This window comes from Hippopotamus amphibius, chromosome 6 (assembly GCF_030028045.1).
Source record: "Hippopotamus amphibius kiboko isolate mHipAmp2 chromosome 6, mHipAmp2.hap2, whole genome shotgun sequence".
Classification (NCBI taxonomy): domain Eukaryota; kingdom Metazoa; phylum Chordata; class Mammalia; order Artiodactyla; family Hippopotamidae; genus Hippopotamus; species Hippopotamus amphibius.
This window is the reverse complement of record NC_080191.1, coordinates 130,754,543-130,775,445: the sequence shown is the minus strand read 5'-3', so window position 1 is coordinate 130,775,445 and position 20,903 is coordinate 130,754,543. Positions and strand designations below refer to the sequence as shown.

The 20,903-nt window shown below is 38.7% G+C and overlaps 1 protein-coding gene and 1 pseudogene across 1 annotated transcript in view; one reads left to right on the top strand and one right to left on the bottom strand.

Moving 5' to 3' along the window:
- Positions 1–1,442: 1,442 nt before the first annotated feature.
- LOC130854972 (polypeptide N-acetylgalactosaminyltransferase 1-like) lies at positions 1,443–3,998 on the top strand (annotated as a pseudogene).
- Positions 3,999–6,332: 2,334 nt separating this feature from the next.
- The window catches only part of AADACL2 (arylacetamide deacetylase like 2), a 32,052-nt gene continuing 17,481 nt past the window's right edge, over positions 6,333–20,903 (bottom strand). The window contains 2 exon segments of the mRNA XM_057737801.1: positions 6,333–6,409; positions 6,412–6,934. Of these exon segments, the coding sequence (XP_057593784.1) occupies positions 6,333–6,409; positions 6,412–6,934 (600 nt within the window).

Below are 20,903 nucleotides of genomic sequence, written 5' to 3'. Positions count from 1 at the left end.
ACTCATAATCATTTTAACATTTCCCATGTTCTCTTTTCATTCCTAATATTGTATTTTTTTATTCTATGCAACTATGTGGGAGTTATTTGTCTCACTGGTCATCAAAAATTATCAGCTTTTTTTTAAAACTGTAGGTCCTTGTTGATTATCTATTTTAAATATAGCAAATTGTGCATGTCAATCCCAAACTCCCAATCTATCCCTCCCCCCAACCCTTCCCCCGGCGTAACCATAAGTTCATTCTTAAAGTCTGGGAGTGTGTTTCTGTTTTGTCAATAAGTTCATTTGCATCAATTTTTTTTTGATTTTGCATATAAGTGATATCATATGTCTTTTACTGTCTGACTTACTTCACACAGTATGATAATCTCCACGTCCATTCATGTTACTGCAAATGACATTATTTCATTCTTTGTAATGTCTGAGTAATATTCCATTGTCTGTATGTACCACATCTTCTTTATCCATTCCTCTGTCAATGGACATTTATGTTGCTTTTATGTCCTGGCTATTGTAAATAGTGCTGCAATGAATACTGGGGTGCATGTATCCTTTCAAATCATGGTTTTCTCTGGATATGTGCCCAGGAGTGGGATTGCTGCATCATATGATAGCTCTATTTTTAGATTGTTAAGGAACCTTCATACTGTTCTCCATAGTAGCTGCAGCAGTTTATGTTCCTACCAACAGTATAGGATGGTTCCCTTTTCACCACACCCTCTTCAGCATTTATCCTTTGTAGATTTTTTCATGATGGCCATTTTGACCCATGTGAAGTGATATCTCATTATAGTTTCAATTTGTCTTTCTCTAATAATTAGAGATGTTGAACATCTTTTTATGTCTTAGAGAAATATTCTAATGTCTACATCTTTGTATAACTAAAATGTTACACACACATCCAAATATGTACACATTCATAAAATTACTGACACCAGCACTTTCTATGCAAATATTTTATACACATTTTATGACAGAATTAATGTCCCAATATCCACATTAATGGAAAAGGGTGGAACAATAAATAGCCCAAAGTTGGTGGAATACAAAATCATATACATTTGACCCTGCCATGCATGACATACCTTGTAATATGAAGAAGGACAACATACATCCACCAACGCCTTTTTGAAGTGAGGGGGTTGAGTCGGAAGCCGGCTTTATCCCGTGCAAGCTGCAGGAAGATTAGTGAACAGAATGATTCGAGATGAGGCAAAAACAAGCAAAAAGCACAGGCATAGAATTGGAACGAAATTTCCTCATGGGGTTTACATAACAGCTGAAGATCTGTCACACTGACAGCAGTGGACCTGAATGCTTCTGGTTCATAAATAAACTGGAAGGTAGCAAAATGTCCCTCGCCTTATATTTACCACAGTAGGCTGTAAAAATGGCGCCTCAGTAGCCTCGCGCCGCCGTGGTACCGCCCACGGAGCACCACGATGACCTCACCACGTCAGAGTCGCGGCACGCATGCTGGATGGCGCGAGACGCAGTTTACGCAGACCCAAGAAGGTCCTGCGCGAAGGCGGGACAGGCGCAGGGGTGGAGGCGGGGTCAGGCTGGGGCCCCAAACCTGGGTCTCCAGAGCCCTGGTGGTCTCCCTAATGGAGGTAGTAGGGGTGTCCCGCGCCGCTGCTACTGCGCACAGACGTAGATTGTGAGGGTGATTGCTGATGCAAGTAAATTGAAGTAAATTTCAGTGATGATATTTGTGTATTTGTGTGTTTTTTCTTATATATATTACATTTGAAAATTGCCAAGAGAAAATTTGTATATCGTAAGATGGATCCAGCCACATCCTTGATTTGTGTACTTTCCCATATGTTCCTGCTGCTTTACTTCAATGACTACAAGGAATGTGATTTAAAAAAAAAAAAAAAAAAGGAGAGGACTTCTGCAGATGGTACCTAACAAAGGGACATTCAGATAATCTTTCCAAAACAGGGTTGGTGATTGTGTGCGGAAGTGACTCTTGAAGCACACTTCTGAGAACTCTCCTATCCATAGGCACCTGCTGGAAGAAATTGTCCTGCTAACTGAAATCAATAAGAGACGTTTTGAAAAAACCTCTAGAGTTATGTGAAAAAAACTAAAAATCCTAGTGCATGTAATCCAAATGGAGTAACATTCTGGACTGATCAGAGCTAGATTAAAAAGTTGTGTCTAAAAGGTGATTGATCTCCGCGTTGTGAGTGTACAGTGGGGTAGTTGGAGCCTTGCTTAGCCTGGATCAAACATGTCAGGAGAACGTGGTATGTCTTATCACTGATGTCATCATCCAGGATACTTTGAGTACATGGCAGGCTATGATGTGACTTATGATGTATTCACCTGGAGGCTCAATTCGTCCTGACACTTTTTTCCCCAAAGAGAAGTAGACCGAAGGAAAGTTGATTGGCGTCTTCCTGTCAGTACATCATCAATGGCAGGAGGCCTTTTTTCAATGGACAGGGATTACTTCTAAGAAATTGGAGCATAAGATGTCTGCTACCGGTTGAATTGTGTCTTTCCCCTAAAAGATATATTAGAGTCCGAGCCCCTCAGAATCTGACCTTATTTGGAGATAGGGTCTTTAAAGAGGCAGTCAAGTTAAAGTGAGGTCATTAAGGTGGGCCCTAATCCAAAATGATTGGTGTTCTTATAAAAAAGGAGAAAATTTGGATAAAGACATGTATAGGGACACTAGCTTGTGGTGACTGGATTTGTGCTTCCACAAAGCGAGGAATTACCAGAGGCTAAGAGAGAGGCCTGAAATAGATTCTTCCCTAGTGTCTTCAGAGGGAGCAGGACGCTGCAGACACCTTGGTTACAGACTTCTGGCCTCCAGAACAGTGAGACAATAAACTCCTGTTGTTTAGGCCACTCAATTTGTGGTACTTTGTTATGGCAATCCTAGCAAATTAATACAGTGCTGGAATGGATATTTGAGGAGGAGAACACCTAGATATTTTCTTTAGGATTAGGCACTAATTTACTTTGAATATTGTTACTTACTTATGTGTTGGATATGTGGTTTTGAAATCTACACTTTTTAAAAATTTATTTATTGAAGTAAAGTTGATTTGCAATGTTGTATTAGTTTCTGCTATACAGCAAAGTGATTCAGTTATACATATATATACATTCCTTTTCATATTCTTTTCCATTATGGTTTATCACAGGATATTGAATATATTTCCCTGTGCTATACAGTACAATCTTGTTGTTTATCCATCCTATATGTAATAGTTTGCATCTGCTAATCCCAAATTCCCAATCTATCTCTCCTCCACTTCCCTCCACCTTGGCAACCACAGTCTATTCTCTATGTTGTGAGTCTGTTTCTGTTTTGTAGATAAGTTCACTTGTGGCATATTTTAGTGGAAAGCTGCACTTTATATGTTTCTAGGAAGCACAGGGAACGTTATCATTAAAAGTTACAGAAGACTTGCAGAATTTAGATAGATGAAATCAAGAATTTTCTCTATATAATTTCCCCAGGTGTAACGAAGGTAGGTTATGGAAATATATCAACAAGACTTGGTCGAAGATACAAACTACAATGGAAAACTTTCTCTCGGTACCTAGAGAATATTTATCCTGATTATCAAATTCCACCTCACTATTTCTCTTTGGGAGAGATAGAAAATGCAGAAACAAATCAACATCTGAGAAACATAGCCAAAGAAGAGAATAAAAAGCTTGGAAATTCTAGCTCTTATGGTATGGGATGTAATCAGGTCTTCCTTTGTACTGCCAAAAAAGAAATTAGGAAAGATTACTATTGCTTAGATATTTCCAAACTTAGTGGCTTGATCACAATGGTCAAATGCCACCACGTTAAAGGTGACCAAGTTTGGGAATATGGCTCAGTGAAACTAACCCTGTAGCATGTGAGCAGTGATCAATGCCCAGATAAAGCCATGGAAGAGGAAAGTCAGATACTCATTGTTAGAGACTGCAATGGAAGCCTGTCCAGACTCCTTCAAAAAATCTCTCTTCCAGAAATGTTCTGAGACCAAATTCACAAAATAAATAAATGAGGATGGACTGGCTATCCTAACATACATCTCTTCACACTCTTAAGTAGGAAAAAAAAAATTAACAGGTTGGGGAGGTTGGGGTAGAAAGGTATAAAAAAAAGGAAAATGTTTTTCTGCTCTTTGGGGTGTAAGGTTTTTCAGGAATTAAAACTTAAATTCCTTGAGCTTTTCTCTAGCTGTGGGCCAGCCTTCCTGTCCAAGGATGTGAAACTATATGCTAGTGAGACTCACACTAATGCTCATAAGATTGAAAGAGTATTTCATCAAGAATCACTGTGAAGGGAGCTCCCTGGCAGTCCAGAGGTTAGGACTCGGCACTTTCACTGCCCTCGCCTGGGTTCAATCCCTGGTCAGGGAACTGAGACCCCACAAGCCTCGTGGTGACGCCAAAAAAATAAACTAAAATATTTATATAAAATATATTTGTATATTATATATATATATAATAGAATAAATAAAATGGGTATTAACAGCAACAAAAAAAGAATCACTGTGAAGAATCTTCAGACAGAGGGACAATGAACAAAATGTTCCTTCTGGAGAGCTGCACTTTTCACGGTTTGCTTGCACATCAGGTATTTCTGCTGAATATGCTATCATAATGAGGAGATTTCGAAGAGGTTTTTTTTTTTTTTCCTGGTAAGAACTGGTAGCCAGTATTCTAAACGATGACAAAAAACTGGAAAAAGAAATACTTTTACAACAACTTTAAAAATATGTTTACAAAGAGTTTAAAGGAAATTAAATCAGAAATAAGAAAGTATAATTTGTTATTTTATCAAATTTCTATGTAGATTTTATAAACCACAGTGGGGAAAATAACTGATTACAGTGACTTTTGCTTTCTTATGTGATCGTCATCATGTTATTTTTATCCTTTAGGTGCTAAAACTGAGCTGAAGGAAAATGGCTCTTTGCACATAACTTCTTTCTATATTTAAAAAATGTATGTGTTTTGTAGACTGTTGAAACTGTCATTTTTAATTGCCATCTGAAAAATGTAGGTTTTGTCATAATGTCTGGTCTCAACTGAAGAAGTTACATATCTCAGTTTCTCTTGGGTCAGCTGTGTTGCAGATTTTCTTGCCCCACCATCCAAACACACACAGAGACACACAGACACACACACACACACACACACACATTTCTTACCCATTTTTAACTTTGTAATTTACCTGATTATGCTTAAACCCAAGATTCATACTATTGTACTACAGATTTGTTTTCACAGCAATAAATATTCTGTTTTAATTTATGATTCCACTCAACAAAAGGCTTGCAGAAATGATTTATTATTTGGGTATTTTGAAATGATGTATTTGATGTTTTTTTGGAAAACCCTTTTCACTCCACTCTCAGGTAGGCTACATTGGTGAGTTCATATTTAGATTTGATTGTTATACTGAATTATAATGTTGATCTGTTGCTCTTTAAAAAAATAAAACTTGATGGAAAATGTGAAAAAAAAAATCCTCCTAAAAGATATCTAAATCCTAATCCCTATGAATGCTACCTAATATGGGGAGACAGCAGGGTAGTTGCAAATGTAATTAAATTAAGGATCTTGAGATAGGGAGACTACCCTGGATTATCTGGGTGGACTCTAAATGCAAATGCATGTGTCTTTCTACGAGGGAGGCAGAGGAGAAGGCCATGTGAAGATGGAGCAGAGAGAAGTTTTAAGATGCTGGCCTTCGAGATTAAAGTGATCTGTCCACAGCAAGGAACAGTGGCAGCCAAAGACCAAAGAGTCAAGGAGGCCCAGCTAGAGCCTGAAGAGGGAGCACGGCTCTTGCCAGCACCTGGATTTTGGCCCCGTGATACTAATTGTGGACTTCAGCTCCTTAGACCCCTGAGAGAATAAATTTCTGTTGTTCTAAGCCACCAAAGTTGTAGTAATTTAGTACAATGGCCACAAGAAACAGATACAATTACCTTGCATTTTTCTCCCCCTATTTTTCCTTTTCTCACTCACTACTACGATTGCTGTGCCTATCTGGAAACTATCTTCTCTAACTTGCCAGTAACCTTTCTTATTTCTCAACTTTAATAAGCACTTGTCCCTTTAGAACATACTTACAATAAACTATAAGTAAAGGGAAATAGACCAGATTAGATACATTTTGCCCATGCAGGTTCTGTGAATCAGAAAAATTAGTAACTAGTTCAAAGATATGCAGTGAACATTATAACATTCAAGTCGAGATTTAGACAACACGAATGATATTGTTCTTTGTACTACAACTCAAAGTGTCGCAAATTACAACCCATTAAGTGATGACCGTACATATTTTATATAATATATGTTTATAAATTCTTATCCAGCCAACTAACATACATATCTCTTATTATGAGACCTAGATTTAAATACAGTGGTGATGTCAAAATGATAAAGCTGCACGGAATCCATCCTCAAGATGGTCATGAGCAACTTGAACTCCAACATTTTGAAGTCTTGAAACATGCATAAGTCCATCATCTCTCAGGAGATCGTATTCACAGGTAAGAGTATAAGTTGATGGCAAATTCTGTAACTGGGAATCACTGGCCAACAAGGGTGATACTCTGATATTCATAAGAGCTGGCAATGAATAACTAGACCTTCCGAGAATTGGTTCAGTATAAACATGGTCTTTTCTATACCTCTTGGGTAAGAGAGCGCTCCAGTTAACAAACTTGAACAGATGTCTTGATTCCAAAAGCATACGTTGGTTTCTTCTCATTGCCTGGTGGAATCTTTCATCCTTGGTTAAATGCAAACGTATAAGTCTTATGGCTATGTCCCTTGTCACCATTATACCATGCTCATTTTCTTGGTAAGATGGCAAGTAAGTATCAATTAGTTGTAAGCAAGGGTAAAGTAAAGCTTGTATCTTGATTTTATGTTTTATTTCAAGATCACTCTGCACCTGAATAAAAAAAGTTTGATAATGTTCTGTAAGGTAAAAACTTCCAAAACATCAGGAGGAGGAAATTTAATTTTAATAAATTATGCAATATTGAGATAAACACATCTACATAAGTTGAGGTATGTTATAATTATTTTTACAATATTTATGTCTTTCAGTGACATGAAAAAAGTTTCAAGCTTATTTCAACAGTAAAGTTTTAAAAATTTTGGTTGTGTGTGTGAGAAAGAGAGATACAAACTTCCAGTTAAAAATAAGTCTCAGATGTAATGTATAGCATGGTGACTATAGCTAATAATACTATGTTGTATATTTAAATGTTGCTAAGATAGTAAATCTTGAAAAGTCTCATGACAAGAAAAAGTTCTAATCACATGTGGTGATGGATATTAACTAGATTTAGTATAGTGATCTTTTTGTTTTACATATCTGTAATTTTTGTGTTGTACACCTGGAACAAATATAGTTATATGTCAATTACATCTCAATAAAATTTTTTTCTAGAGGCATATGGCAGGAGGCGAGGCACTACTGGTCTGTACCCAATAGCAATTGGGGAAACTGGGAGCAGCAGCAGCAGCAAGCTTCTCAGTCTGAGGTGGTCACAAAAGTATCAGCAACCTGGCTCCACGACCACAGCAACAGCACTAACTATTGCTAGACTTACTTTAGCAAACTGGTGTCTTATAATCAACTGAGTTGGTGCATAGAATGAGTTCAGTATAGCAGGCAAGGGAGAAAATAAGAGAGAGAGAGAGATACATACATTTAATGGTGTTTCTGTCAAAAATCACCAATGGAAATCATCTAAATATGTTATTCCCAGGGGGTATTGACAGAATGTACAGGATTGTGAAAATTCTTGGCTGAAAGTAACCAAAGTGAATGGAAGAAATCAATATAACTATTAAAATAACCTTATTTTATTTTAAAATTAAAAATAAATGAATATTTAAATGTTTAAAATAAATATTAAAATTTAAAATATTATAAAATACTCTTCAAGTTTAACATATTATTCGGCTATTAAGCAAAAGTTCCCAACATCATACCATACATTTTAAGAAATACTATCCAAATGCAAAAGTGCATAAACAAATATAAAGAAATAAGCCAATGATAGGCAACAGCTTATGAAAAAACAGTGACGTGTTTGGGAAACAAAGGGACACAATTATGGAAAAAAAACAAAACTTGTCGGTATTCACAGGTTTTTTGTGCAAGGAAAAAAGGCAGAATATTTGACAAGAAGCCCTTTTTCCTTTCCAGAGGTAAAGGGTATCCTGAGGTCTCATCTGTTGTCCTGCAGGCTATCATAGACAACCTAGGAATAATGTCCAAGGAGCAAGTATCTCATCTAAAGTGTGGCATCTGAAACAATGGCATCTGGACAAATGAAAAAACCTGCTGCTGCTCCAGGTGAAAACTTAGGACTGAAGGATGGATCTCCAAGTCAACCTCTCACCACAATGGCTAGCTGAACCCAGTGGAGGGAATAAGCTGAAATTCAAGAGATACCTCAGAAAGGGAAGTGCACCTCCAGAATGCTAGATGTTTCAGAAGTTTAAAATGAAAATGAACCAGGATAAAGTTCCCTGACAGAAACTCCCCTAGATCCCAAACCTCTCCCAGTGACCCTCAGGGAGATGATCTATTGAGCAAAGGTCCATCATCAACATTTCACCCTCAATGTCCCACACTAGGGAAAAGAAACAGAGACCACATACATAGGGATGGGGCAGAAAGGAATCCACCAACACCCTTATGTGGCCCTCACCTTCCTTTCCAGAATGTCACATGGAATGAATTGCTTTCCTACAAAACATGTCACTATTTGCCACCTTTATGTCCCTATCATGCCACTTCTTGCTTTGCCATTTAACACTTTTTCCTGTGTCTCTCCTGTCCTCCAAAGCTCCTCTCAACATTAGCCACTTTCAAGATATTGGAAGAGCATCTCTGGTTAGATCCTCCACATTTGGCAATTCTGCCATAGTCTCAATAGCTATGTTATCAGCCTGGTGTGAATCTTTTCAGATATTTTCTATACATTTTGTATATACATATAAGCATATATTCGTGATTATGCATGTAAACACCTGATCAAAGTTACCTTCTTTTTCTCTCAACACCTCTAACTTCCTAAGACCTTTATCTCTTTCAAGCCAATGATCACTTTCCCCTTCTTATGAAAATGTACATTGTGATCTTCCTATTGGATTTTGAATTCACAAACATTGACCCAATATATAAGTTATCATCATATTTCCTATTAGGTATAAGATATTGAAATGCTCAATACAGATTTAAAAATTACAGAAAATGAATGAATAAATATTGCTGTTCAGTTTATAGTTTTTTTTAAAGGACACTATCCTTGGAACCAGAAATCACAGGATGTAAGAAGCAGTAACAAGCAGATAATAAGTAGGTCCCAACAATAACACTGAATTATTGAACTACCTATAGCTTACTTCTTTCCTTCTAGACCCGCATGGTCTCAAACATAATCAGCTAATTAGAGTGCAAAGGTGCAAATAAACATTAATACTGAATCATATATATTAATGCTGAATAAGCCCTGAATGGACCACCCAATGAAATGGACGTGAATATCACATAAATGGATGTGTATTTCTCATTATGTGGGCAACTCATATATACCTGAGTGCAAAAATATATGACATTGATCTCAGGATGTTATCATTTTGGAAAAACAAGACAAAAAGTACAAAGTCAAGAAAGTTGAGAGAACACATTCAGCTCATAGTAATATCCTTGAAAGTTAGACATCAGTAACTATTTAAATTGTCCATTTCACTTTTTATTACTTTTATTTTATTTTATATATATATATTTTTTATTTTTGGGGGAGGTACACCAGGTTCAATCATCTGTTTTTATACACATATCCCCATATTCCCTCCCTTCCTTGACTCCCCCCTGCCTCGAGTCCCCCCCACCCTCCCCGCCCCAGTCCTCTAAGGCATCTTCCATCCTCGAGTTGGACTCCCTTTGTTATACAACTTCCCACTGACTATTTTACAGTTGGTAGTATATATATGTCTGTGCTACTCTCTCGCTTCGTCTCAGTTTCCCCTTCACCCCCCACCCCCTCCAATACCTCGAGTTCTCCAGTCCATTCTCCTTGTTCTTGTCACTGAGTTCATCAGTACCATTTTTAGATTCCGTATATGTGAGTTAGCATACAATATTTGTCCTTCTCTTTCTGACTTACTTCACTCTGTATGACAGATTGTAGTTCTATCCACCTCATTACATATAGCTCCATCTCATCCCTTTTTATAGCTGAGTAATATTCCATTGTATATATATGCCACATCTTCTGTATCCATTCATCTGTTGATGGGCATTTCGGTTGCTTCCATGTCCTGGCTATTGTAAAGAGTGCTGCAATAAACATTATGGTACAAGTTTCTTTTGGGATTATGGTTTTCTTTGGGTATATGCCCAGTAGTGGGATTACTGGATCATAGGGTAGTTCTATTTGTAGTTTTTTAAGGAACCTCCAAATTGTTTTCCATAGTGGCTGTACCAACTTACAGTCCCACCAACAGTGCAGGAGAGTTCCTTTTCTCCACACCCTCTCCAACATTTGTGGTTTCCAGATTTTGTGATGATGGCCATTCTGATTGGTGTGAGGTGATACCTCATTGTGGCTTTGACTTGCATTTCTCTGATGATGAGTGATGTTGAGCATCTTTTCATGTGTTTGTTGGCCATCTGTATGTCTTCTTTGGAGAAATGTCTATTTAGGTCTTCTGCCCGTTTGTGGATTGGGTTATTTGCTTTTTTGGTATTAAGCTTCATGAGCTGCTTGTATATTTTGGAGGTTAATCCTTTGTCCATTGTTTCATAGGCAATTATTTTCTCCCATTTTGAGGATTGCCTTTTAGTCTTGTTTATGTTTTCTTTTGCTGTGCAAAAGCTTTTAAGTTTCATGAGGTCCCATTTCTTTATTCTTGATTTTATTTCCTTTATTATAGGAGATGGGTCAAAAAAGATCTTGCTTTGATGTGTGTTATAGAGTATTCTACCTATGTTTTCCTCTAGGAGTTTTATCGTGTCTGGCCTTACATGTAGGTCTTTAATCCATTTGGAGTTTATTTTTGTGTCTGGTGTTAGGAAGTGTTCTAATTTCATTCTTTGACATGTTGCTGTCCAATTTTCCCAGCACCACTTATTGAAGAGGCTGTCTTTTTTCCATTGTATACTCGTGCCTCCTTTGTCAAAGATAAGGTGCCCATATGTGTTTGGGCTTACTTCTGAGTTCTCTATTCTATTCCATTGATCTTCCTTTCTATTTTTGTGCCAGTACCATACTGTCTTGATCACTATGGCCTTGTAGTATAGTTTGAAGTCAGGAAGCCTGATTCCACCAACTCCATTTTTCCTTCTCAAGATTGCTTTGGCTATTCGGGGTCTTTTGCGTTTCCATACAAATCGTAAGATTTCTTGCTCTAGTTCTGTGAAAAATGCCATTGGTAATTTGATCGGGATTGCATTGAATCTGTAAATTGCTTTGGGTAGTACAGTCATTTTCACGATGTTGATTCTTCCAATCCAGGAACATGGTACGTCTCTCCATCTGTTTGTGTCATCTTTGATTTCTTTCATCAATGTCTTAAAGTTTTCTGCATACAGATCTTTTGCCTCCTTAGACAGGTTTATTCCTAGGTATTTTATTCTTTTTGTTGCAATGGTGAATGGGAGAGTTTCCTTAATTTTTCTTTCTGCTCTTCCGTTGTTAGTGTATAGGAATGCAAGAGATTTCTGTGCATTAATTTTGTATCCTGCTACTTTACTAAACTCATCAATTAGTGCTAGCAGTTTTCTGGTAGAGTCTTTAGGGTTTTCTATATATAATATGTCATCTGCAAAGAGTGACAATTTTACTTCTTCTTTTCCAGTTTGTATTCCTTTGATTTCTTTTTCTTCTCTGATTGCTGTGGCTAGAACTTCCAAAACTATGTTGAATAATAGTGGTGAGAGTGGACACCCTTGTCTTGTTCCTGTTCTTACAGGGAATTCTTCCAGTTTTTCCCCATTGAGAACGATGTTGGCTTTTGGTTTTTCATATATGGCTTTTATTATGTTGAGGTAATTTCCTTCTATGCCCATTTTCTGGAGACCTTTTATCATAAATGGATGTTGAACTTTGTCAAAAGCTTTTTCTGCATCTATTGAAATGATCATATGGTTTTTATCCTTCAAGTTGTTGATATGATGTATCATGTTGATTGATTTGCGTATATTGAAGAATCCTTGCATCCCAGGGATAAACCCCACTTGATCATGGTGTATGATTTTTTTAATGTGCTGTTGGAGTCTGTTAGCTAGTATTTTGTTGAGGATTTTTGCATCTATATTCATCAGTGATATTGGTCTGTAGTTTTCTTTTTTTGTGACATCTTTGCCTGGTTTTGGTATCAGGGTGATGGTAGCCTCGTAGAATGAGTTTGGGAGTGCTCCGCCTTCTGCAATATTTTGGAAGAGTTTGAGAAGGATAGGTGTTAACTCTTCTCGAAATGTTTGATAGAATTCGCCCGTGAACCCATCTGATCCTGGGCTTTTGTGTGTTGGGAGATTTTTCATCACTGCCTCAATTTCTGTACTTGTGATTGGTCTGTTCATGGTTTCTATTTCTTCCTGGTTCAGTCTTGGAAGATTGTATTTTTCTAAGAATGTATCCATTTCTTCCAGGTTATCCAGTTGATTGGCATATAGTTGCTTGTAGTAGTCTCTCATAATGTTTTGTATTTCTGAGGTGTCCGTTGTTACTTCTCCTTTTTCATTTCTAATTCTGTTGATTTGCATCTTCTCCCTTTTTTTCTTGATGAGTCTGGCTAATGGTTTATCAATTTTGTTAATCTTCTCAAAGAACCAGCTTTTAGTTTCATTTATTTTTGCTATGGTTTCCTTCCTTTCTTTTTCATTTATTTCTGCTCTGATCTTTATGATTTCTTTCCTTCTGCTCACTTTGGGGTTTCTTTGTTCTTCTTTCTCTAGTTGTTTTAGGTGTAAGGTTAGGTTGTTTATTCGATCATTTTCTTGTTTCTTAAGGTAGGACTGTATTGCTATAAACTTCCCTCTTAGAACTGCTTTTGCTGTGTCCCATAGGTTTTGGGTTGTTGTGTTTTCGTTGTCATTTGTTTCTAGATATTTTTTGATTTCCTCTTTGATTTCTTTAGTGATTCCTTGGTTGTTTAAGAGTGAATTGTTTAGCCTCCATGTGTTTGTACTTTTTGCAGTTTTTTTCCTGTAATTGATATCTAGTCTCATGGTGTTGTGGTCTGAGAAGATGCTTGATATGGTTTCAATTTTCTTGAATTTGCTGATGTTTGATTTGTGACCCAAGATGTGATCTATCCTGGAAAATGTTCTGTGTGCACTTGAGAAGAAAGTGTAGTCTGTCGTTTTTGGACGGAATGTCCTATAAATATCAATTAAATCGAGATGGTCTAATGTGTCATTTAAAGCTTGTGTGTCTTTATTTATTTTCTGTTTGGATGATCTGTCCATTGATGTAAGTGGGGTGTTCAAGTCTCCCACTATTATTGTGTTCCTGTCCATGTCCCCTTTTATAGCTGTTAGCATTTGCCTTATGTATTGAGGTGCTCCTATATTGGGGGCATAGATATTTACCATTGTGATATGTTCTTCTTGAATGGATCCCTTGATCATTATGTAGTGTCCTTCCTTGTCTCTTGTAATAGTCTTTACTTTCAAGTCTAATTTGTCTGATATGAGTATTGCTACTCCAGCTTTCTTTTGACTTCCATTTGCATGGAATATCTTTTTCCATCCCTTTCCTTTCAGTCTATATGTATCCCTTGGTCTGAAGTGGGTTTCTTGTAGGCAGCATAGAGAAGGGTCTTGTTTTTGTATCCATTCAGCCAGTCTGTGTCTTTTGGTTGGAGCATTTAATCCATTTACATTTAAAGTGATTATTGACATGTGTGTTCCAATGACCATTTTCTTAATTGTTTTGGGTTTGTATTTGTAGGTGTTTTCCTTTTCTTGTGTTTCCTACTTAGAGAAGTTCCTTTAGCACTTGTTGTAAGGCTGGTTTGGTGGTGCTGAATTCCCTTAACTTTTGCTTGTCTGGAAAGCTTTTGATTTCTCCCTCAAATCTGAATGAGATTCTTGCTGGGTAGAGAGTATTCTTGGCTGTAGGTTTCTCTCTTTCAGGACTTTCAGTATATCCTGACATTCCCTTCTGGCCTGCAGAGTTTCTGTAGAAAGGTCAGCTGTTATCCTTATGGGTTTTCCCTTATATGTTATTTGTTGCTTTTCTCTTGCTGCTTTTAATATTTTTTCTTTGTGTTGAATTGTCGTTAGTTTGATTAATATGTGTCTTGGTGTATTTCTCCTTGGGTTTATTCTGTATGGGACTCTTGGACTTGGTTCATTATTTCCTTTCCCATGTTGAGGAAGTTTTCCACTAGAACCTCTTCAAATATTTTCTCAGACCCTTTCTTGTTTTCTTCTTCTTCTGGGATGCCTATAATTCGAATGTTGGTACGCTTAATGTTATCACTGAGGTCTCTGAGACTGTCTTCTATTCTTTTTTCTTTTTCCTGCTCTGTGGCATTTACTTCCCCCATTCTATCTTCCAACTCACTTATTCGTTCTTCTGCCTCAGTCATTCTGCTGGTTATAGCATCTAGAGCATTTTTAATTTCAGTTATTTTGTTATCCATTGCTGTTTGTTTTTCTGAGTTCTTATGAACTGTTTCTTGTACTTTCTCGATTTTGGTATCGAGATTTTGTATCATTTTTACTATCATTACTCTAAATTCTTTTTCAGGCATTTTTCCTATTTCCTCCTCATTTATTTGGTCTTGTGGGTTTTTTTCCTGCTCCTTTGCCTGCATGGTGTTTCTTTGTTTCCTCATGGTTGGCCAAACTTTTGGGGTTGCTTGTCCTGGCGATAGAAGTGTTTATAGAAGACTGTCCAAGCCTCAGACTAATGTCCAAGTATTGGATTAAACGAATATTAAGTCTAGGAAACACATATATGTATAAGACACACAATTACTGAATCCGTTAGGACATAAGGCTCTAGAAAGACCTGACAGAACCCCAGTGTGCTATCAGATATTCAAAGAGAAACCCAACAGAAATTGACAACTGAAACAGAACAAATCAGAGACAAAAGCAAAAACAAACAAATAACACCCTACACATACAAACATCAATCCAGGGAGATTTTGTAAGCTAGGATCAAATATAGAAAAGAGCTAGAGTACCACCAGAGAGAATGGAGATTCTCAGAATGTAATTAGACAACTGTACTAAGAACTAAGATAAAGACAAAAGCCTAATATTAAATACCAAGGCAGTGCGTCATCTGGAGAATAGAGCAAGGAGTCTGAGCAGACCGATAGTGTTGCTTATAAGTATGTTAAGATAAAATAAACTTAAAATGGCTGGAAGAAAGGGGAACAGAAGAGCGTAATGTGGTTGGAAACATGCAAATAAAAAGAAAGGAATAGAAATGTATAAAAGATAGGGATGAAAGGAAAGTATGAGAGATATATTGTCCGTACTACCAAAAACTTAGCTAGATATAGAAGTATATAAAAAGGCAAAAAAAAAAAAAAAGAATAAAAAATATCATTAAAAAATTATGTTATAAAACTTGTAGATCCCTTAGGGCTAAGATCGTATTTAATAAAGAAAAAAAAAGAGAGAGAGAGAGAAAAAGAAAAAAAAAAATCCAGAACTGATCCCAGAATGGACCAGTTCAATAGGTATTGATACTACTATTTCTGTTTCCTTAGCGTCTCAGCTGTAAGTGTCCTTCTCCTTGCCTTGGGTTTTTTTGTGTTATTCTGTGACCAGCAGAGGTTCCTTTATTGTTCGTCTGTAAGCGTTGGTGTGTGGGGAGGGAGAGGGTACAATAGTGGCTCCTTCTCCTGGGAGTAAGTGAGCAGTGGCGCAATGTTGTTTCAGTCAGGCTTGGAGGTGCCTGTTGCAGAGGGACGCTGGTGGCTCAGGCGTACACAGAAAGTCTTAGAGTTGGGCCTCTCTTGGGGTTTTTTTCTTTTTGATGCTGTTGTTGGTTTTTTTTTTTTTTTTTCTCTCGGCAGCTTCCCTGCTGCTGGCGTTGCAAGGAGTTTTAATCTAGCCCCGCCCGAGTGCCTGAGGGTACTTGTTCTCCCTGAGCGCCTTAGGTGGCCCAGGGGCATCTCTCCACTGCCTGTTGCAGAGGCGCCAAAAGAGAGGGAGAGGCTATGCGCGAGGCTCCTCCCCCCGCCCGGGAGCCTGCAGCCTCCAGCCGCCATCATGGCCGGGCAGCTCTCAGGGACGGGCACTCCTCTCCTCTCCGCGGACCTCCTCCCTCCTGTCCTCTCGGTCCGTCACCCTACCGGCAACAATGTTTCTCCCCCTGAACCAGCTCTCCGGTTCCCACGCTCCCGCTCCCGGACCCGCCGTTCAGCCGCGGATCAATGTCTCGGTCCGGGAACGCTGAGCTGCACTGTGGACCCTCCGTATGTTTCTCACTCCCTCCCGTCTGCCACAGCTCCGCCGCTTCACCGTCTTTGAGCCGTCGTAGATGCCTACCTATTGGCTATGTCGGGCTCCCCGCAGCCCTTTCTGGTGTCTGAGGCCGTCTGCTGGTGTTCAGCTGGTTCTCTGTGGGAATGACTGCGTCCTTCTGTGCATTCCCAACGCATCTGTGGAGAGGGATGCACTCCACGTCTCTCTACTTCGCCGCCATCTTTTCTCTCCACTTTTTATTACTTTTTCAGTAAAATAAAGACCTTTGGGTAATCAGTAGTTAAATGATTATGGAAGATGTTCAAGAAAGCCCATTTTTGCTCTTAATTTTTTTAAGTAATTAACATTATTCCAGTGAGAACACAAGGGATATGATGCATTTAAACCTTATATACTTAAACACCATTAATCCTAAATTTATGATATTGAAAGTAAAATTCCCCTGTATAAATTATTCACTCTGTCGCTCATTTAATAAACTACCTAATTTGAATCTCTAATTTTTCAAGTTATAGGCCTTGCCACTGATATTATTGTCATTATGAGAGTAGTTTATTAGCATCATGGTAAAGACTGATCTCCTCAGTCTCCATGTTTGAGAGCAAACTCTGGGACCTGTTCATAAAAGACGTCTAAATTGTGGCAGAAAGCTTGGAGGGACATGTGGGTCAGCGCCATTTTCACTCCTGCATCAATATCTTTGTTCACAACCAACTCGCAGGAGTTGGGAGTCATGGCTGAGGGGTGGTTGGTCACAAAGTCAGAGAAGGAATGATCCATGACTTTCTGCCTTGCCCAGAGAGGCCTGTATCAGTCTATCAACTCAACTGCTTTGAAGCCCACTCAAAGCAGTTGTCTGTCATGAACAGTTGCGCCTGGTATCAAGCCTGCTGCAGGCTGTCTGAAGCATTACTAAATCCTCTCCCACTCGCCAAATGTCCTGAGATCATGTACTAGGGCATGGCACCGTCCTAAAGAATGGTAGGTTCCCCTGCCAATGGGCTATATTGCAGTCCCTGCAACTGAATCCCTCACCACCCACTGTCCCTCTCAACCCATTGGTTCACAAAAGTCCCTTCCATTTCGACTGCTGGTTTGGGAGTGTGTTATCTATCCAAAGCTCTGCACATCCATAGCAACTTATCCACTGCCTGTCATTCACAGAAGGATGGATGGATGCAAAACACATTGGCTTGTGGTGTTCCTACATTGCTGATGTCTTCTTGTTCACCAAACTTAGCAAATCTGCTAATTTTCAACCCTGTGCACCCAGCTTTAGAACAACTGTGCTTGCCCCCCCCAACACCACTGACTAATTTTCCTCACTATTGACCTACCCCACCCCCACACTACACACAATTTTCCCAAAACACAGATAGTCAGTGAGTATCTGGATGAACTATGGACAATAATGAAGGAATCCCAACATGAGAGGCCCTTCAGTCTCATTCGAGGACACATGTTCAAACCATACTGGAAACTGGAGGACTCCTACACCAGGCCTGCTATAGTCTAAATGTTTATGTGCTTCCAAAATTCATATATTGAAAATCTAATGACCAAGGTGATGGTGTGAGTAGGTAGCATTTGAGAAGTGATTAGGTTATGAGGTGGAACCCCTGGTGAATGGGACTAATACCCTTATAAAAGAGGCCTCAAAGAGCTAGCTCTCCTCCCGTCATGTGAGGATACAGTGAGAAACCTATGAGCTGGGAGAGGGCCCCCACCCAACCCCCAGAACTATGTGAAATAAGTTTCTGTTATTTATAAGCAACCTTGTCACTGGTATTGTTATAGCAGCTCAAATGGACTAAGGCGGGGCCCTTTAAAGAGCCCAAGATGACTAACTTACTCTCTTCCTTATGGATTCATCCTGTCCTTTCCTGCTGCTTATTATTCCCAAGAATCTCACCTCCCATTTATGTTCTAGAAGTAGGACAGTGAAACAGAGCATGTGACTCAAAGGTGCCGGGTTCATGGTGACCCATGTCCGGGTGCAATGCCCAGCCAATTGGGAAAGAGGAGTCTGAAATCAATGTTGCTCAACAGTTAAGATTTTCATATCTGGGTCTGAGTCCTGGATTTACAACATATTAGCTCTATGACCTTGGACAAGTTACTTAAACTTGTAAACCCTCAGTTTCCTGATCCCTAATATTGATATAACAATAGGAAGTATGGCATATGGTTTTTGTGGGGGTGAGAGAAAGCATTCATAGTACACTTCTGGGCATACAGTAAGTACCCAGTAAATGCTAACTACACTACTTATTGTCATTGAAACAAATGTTAAAGGAACCCAACAATTTATCTTTGGAATGCTTCAGAAAACATTTGTTGATCTTTGAGCAGGCAAAGCATAGGATATATTGGCCTAGCTCCATTTGTGTTTGAGGAGGCAGAAGTATTGTCTGAACCAGACAAACATCTTAACACCTGTATAAACCGTGGCTCAAACCACAGAAGGCTGCTGAAAAACATACCCTCCCCCCAACCATGTGTAAGTATTATTGTACAACGGAAGAGCACTGTCATATGCTGCTTCTTTTCACCATTTCAATCTCTAGCTTACTCTGGTCCTTACCCAATTCTCTCCTATTTTCATATCCCTTATTTCTCTAGAACACACAGTTTTCACCAGCCCCACCTCCACTTTTAGACACAAGCCTAGCTCCCAGAAGTTCACTTTGGATCGGAACCCACCTACTGCTTGAGAAATCATGATAACTAATATTCAATGAGCATGTACTACAAGCAAGACATTCTGCTTAGTGTTTTATATTGAATTTCCTCTTGTATATATCACAAAACACTCAAATCCACTTCCCCGAGCCCCTCTCTCATCCAAGAGACATCCACCTCGAAATTAGTTTTATTTATCATCCCCCAAGCTCAGTGCTGTAGTTCCCCAGGCCTGTCAGTTCCACTTCTTTTTATTTTACTAATTCATCCATTTTTCTCCATGCCCACTGCCACTATCCTAATCCACGACACTCGGTTTCTTGCTCAAAGTATTGCAATTCTTTCCATATACTTTCCTTTCCCACTTTCCAATCTACTCTCCATTTTGTTTGTTTGTTTGTTTGTTTGTTTTTGTTTTTTAAAACAAAATGCACTTTATTATATTTCATGATACTTTCAGCCAGAAATTCAAGTAGAATTTGGCGGGATTATTCAGGTGCTTCACATGGTATTGACTAGAGTCACCTGGTGTATTCTGGTGAGCTGATTGGAAGACTGGGCTCAGCGGGACCCCCATTCCTCCATACACAGTCTCAGGCTCTTCCAGTATTATCTCTTCATTTATTCTACTCTCCATTTTGTAACAAGAGTTATTTTTGTTAAACACCAATGTGATTGAAACTTTTCAGTGACTTCCTTGTGCCCTTGGAGTGAAGGAAACAAGCCTCACAAGGCCCTTTCATGACTTGCCCCACCAACCTTTCTAACCTCATCACTCACTATACTTTCCTCCTTTCCTCTGATACAACACTTATGGACTTCTTTCATTTTTTCAGACCAAGCGAAAGAAACAAACAGTGACTACATGAACAGGGAGGGGACAAAATGAATCCACCCACACTCTTCTCAGGCAAGTAAAAAGCCAGCCTGATTTCCAAAATGAGCAAGCACTTGCTACCTGTTCCAGCAGTGCACAGAGCAGTGTCTTTATTTAATCCCTAGATTTTTTTCTACAAAGACGTATTGAGGATTACCTGTGAGATTGTTTTCTGTTGCGCAATGGGACAGGTTAAGGGAAGTAGCTAATCAGATAAAACAGGTTGAAGAGAGGAGGAGTTCAAACCCTGGGTTATTCTGAAGGGTGGAGGGAGAAGACAGGTTGCTGCCAGGGTTTGGAAACATAAAGAATTTTTTTTAAAACATTGTTAAAAAAGAAGAAGAAGAAGAAAAAAAAATAAAAAGTATTGTTCCAGATTGCAAAACACTTAGAGTCTAACTGGGAATATACACATGAAACAAATAATATGATAATCCCTATACTGTAACTGTGTATAAACTGCTTCAGGTAATGTAGAGGTGATACAGAAGAGGTTTGCCTGGAGGAGTTTCAGGAGCTTATGCAACAGCCAGGTGGAGAAATCTATTTGGATACATGGGTTTTGAGCTCATGACAGTGGTTTCAATGGAAGGCATGGATTTGAGAGCCTTCAGCATGAATCAGAGCTGAAGCCGGGAGCTCAGGAAGAGTATGGGATGAAAGAATGATCAAGGGTTCAGCGCTGAAAATACCAGATTTAAAGAGAAGGAGTTCATCTCACATGAAGCTGAATGAAAGAGAAGTAAGAGGGGAAAAAGGAGAGTGCTTCTACAGACCTCATTGGAAGAAAGCATTTTCTAAGACAGAAGCTGGCGAGAGTTTTAAATGATGAAAAGAACAACAACAAAAATGCCCTTGGATTTAGAAAACAAAGATGATTGA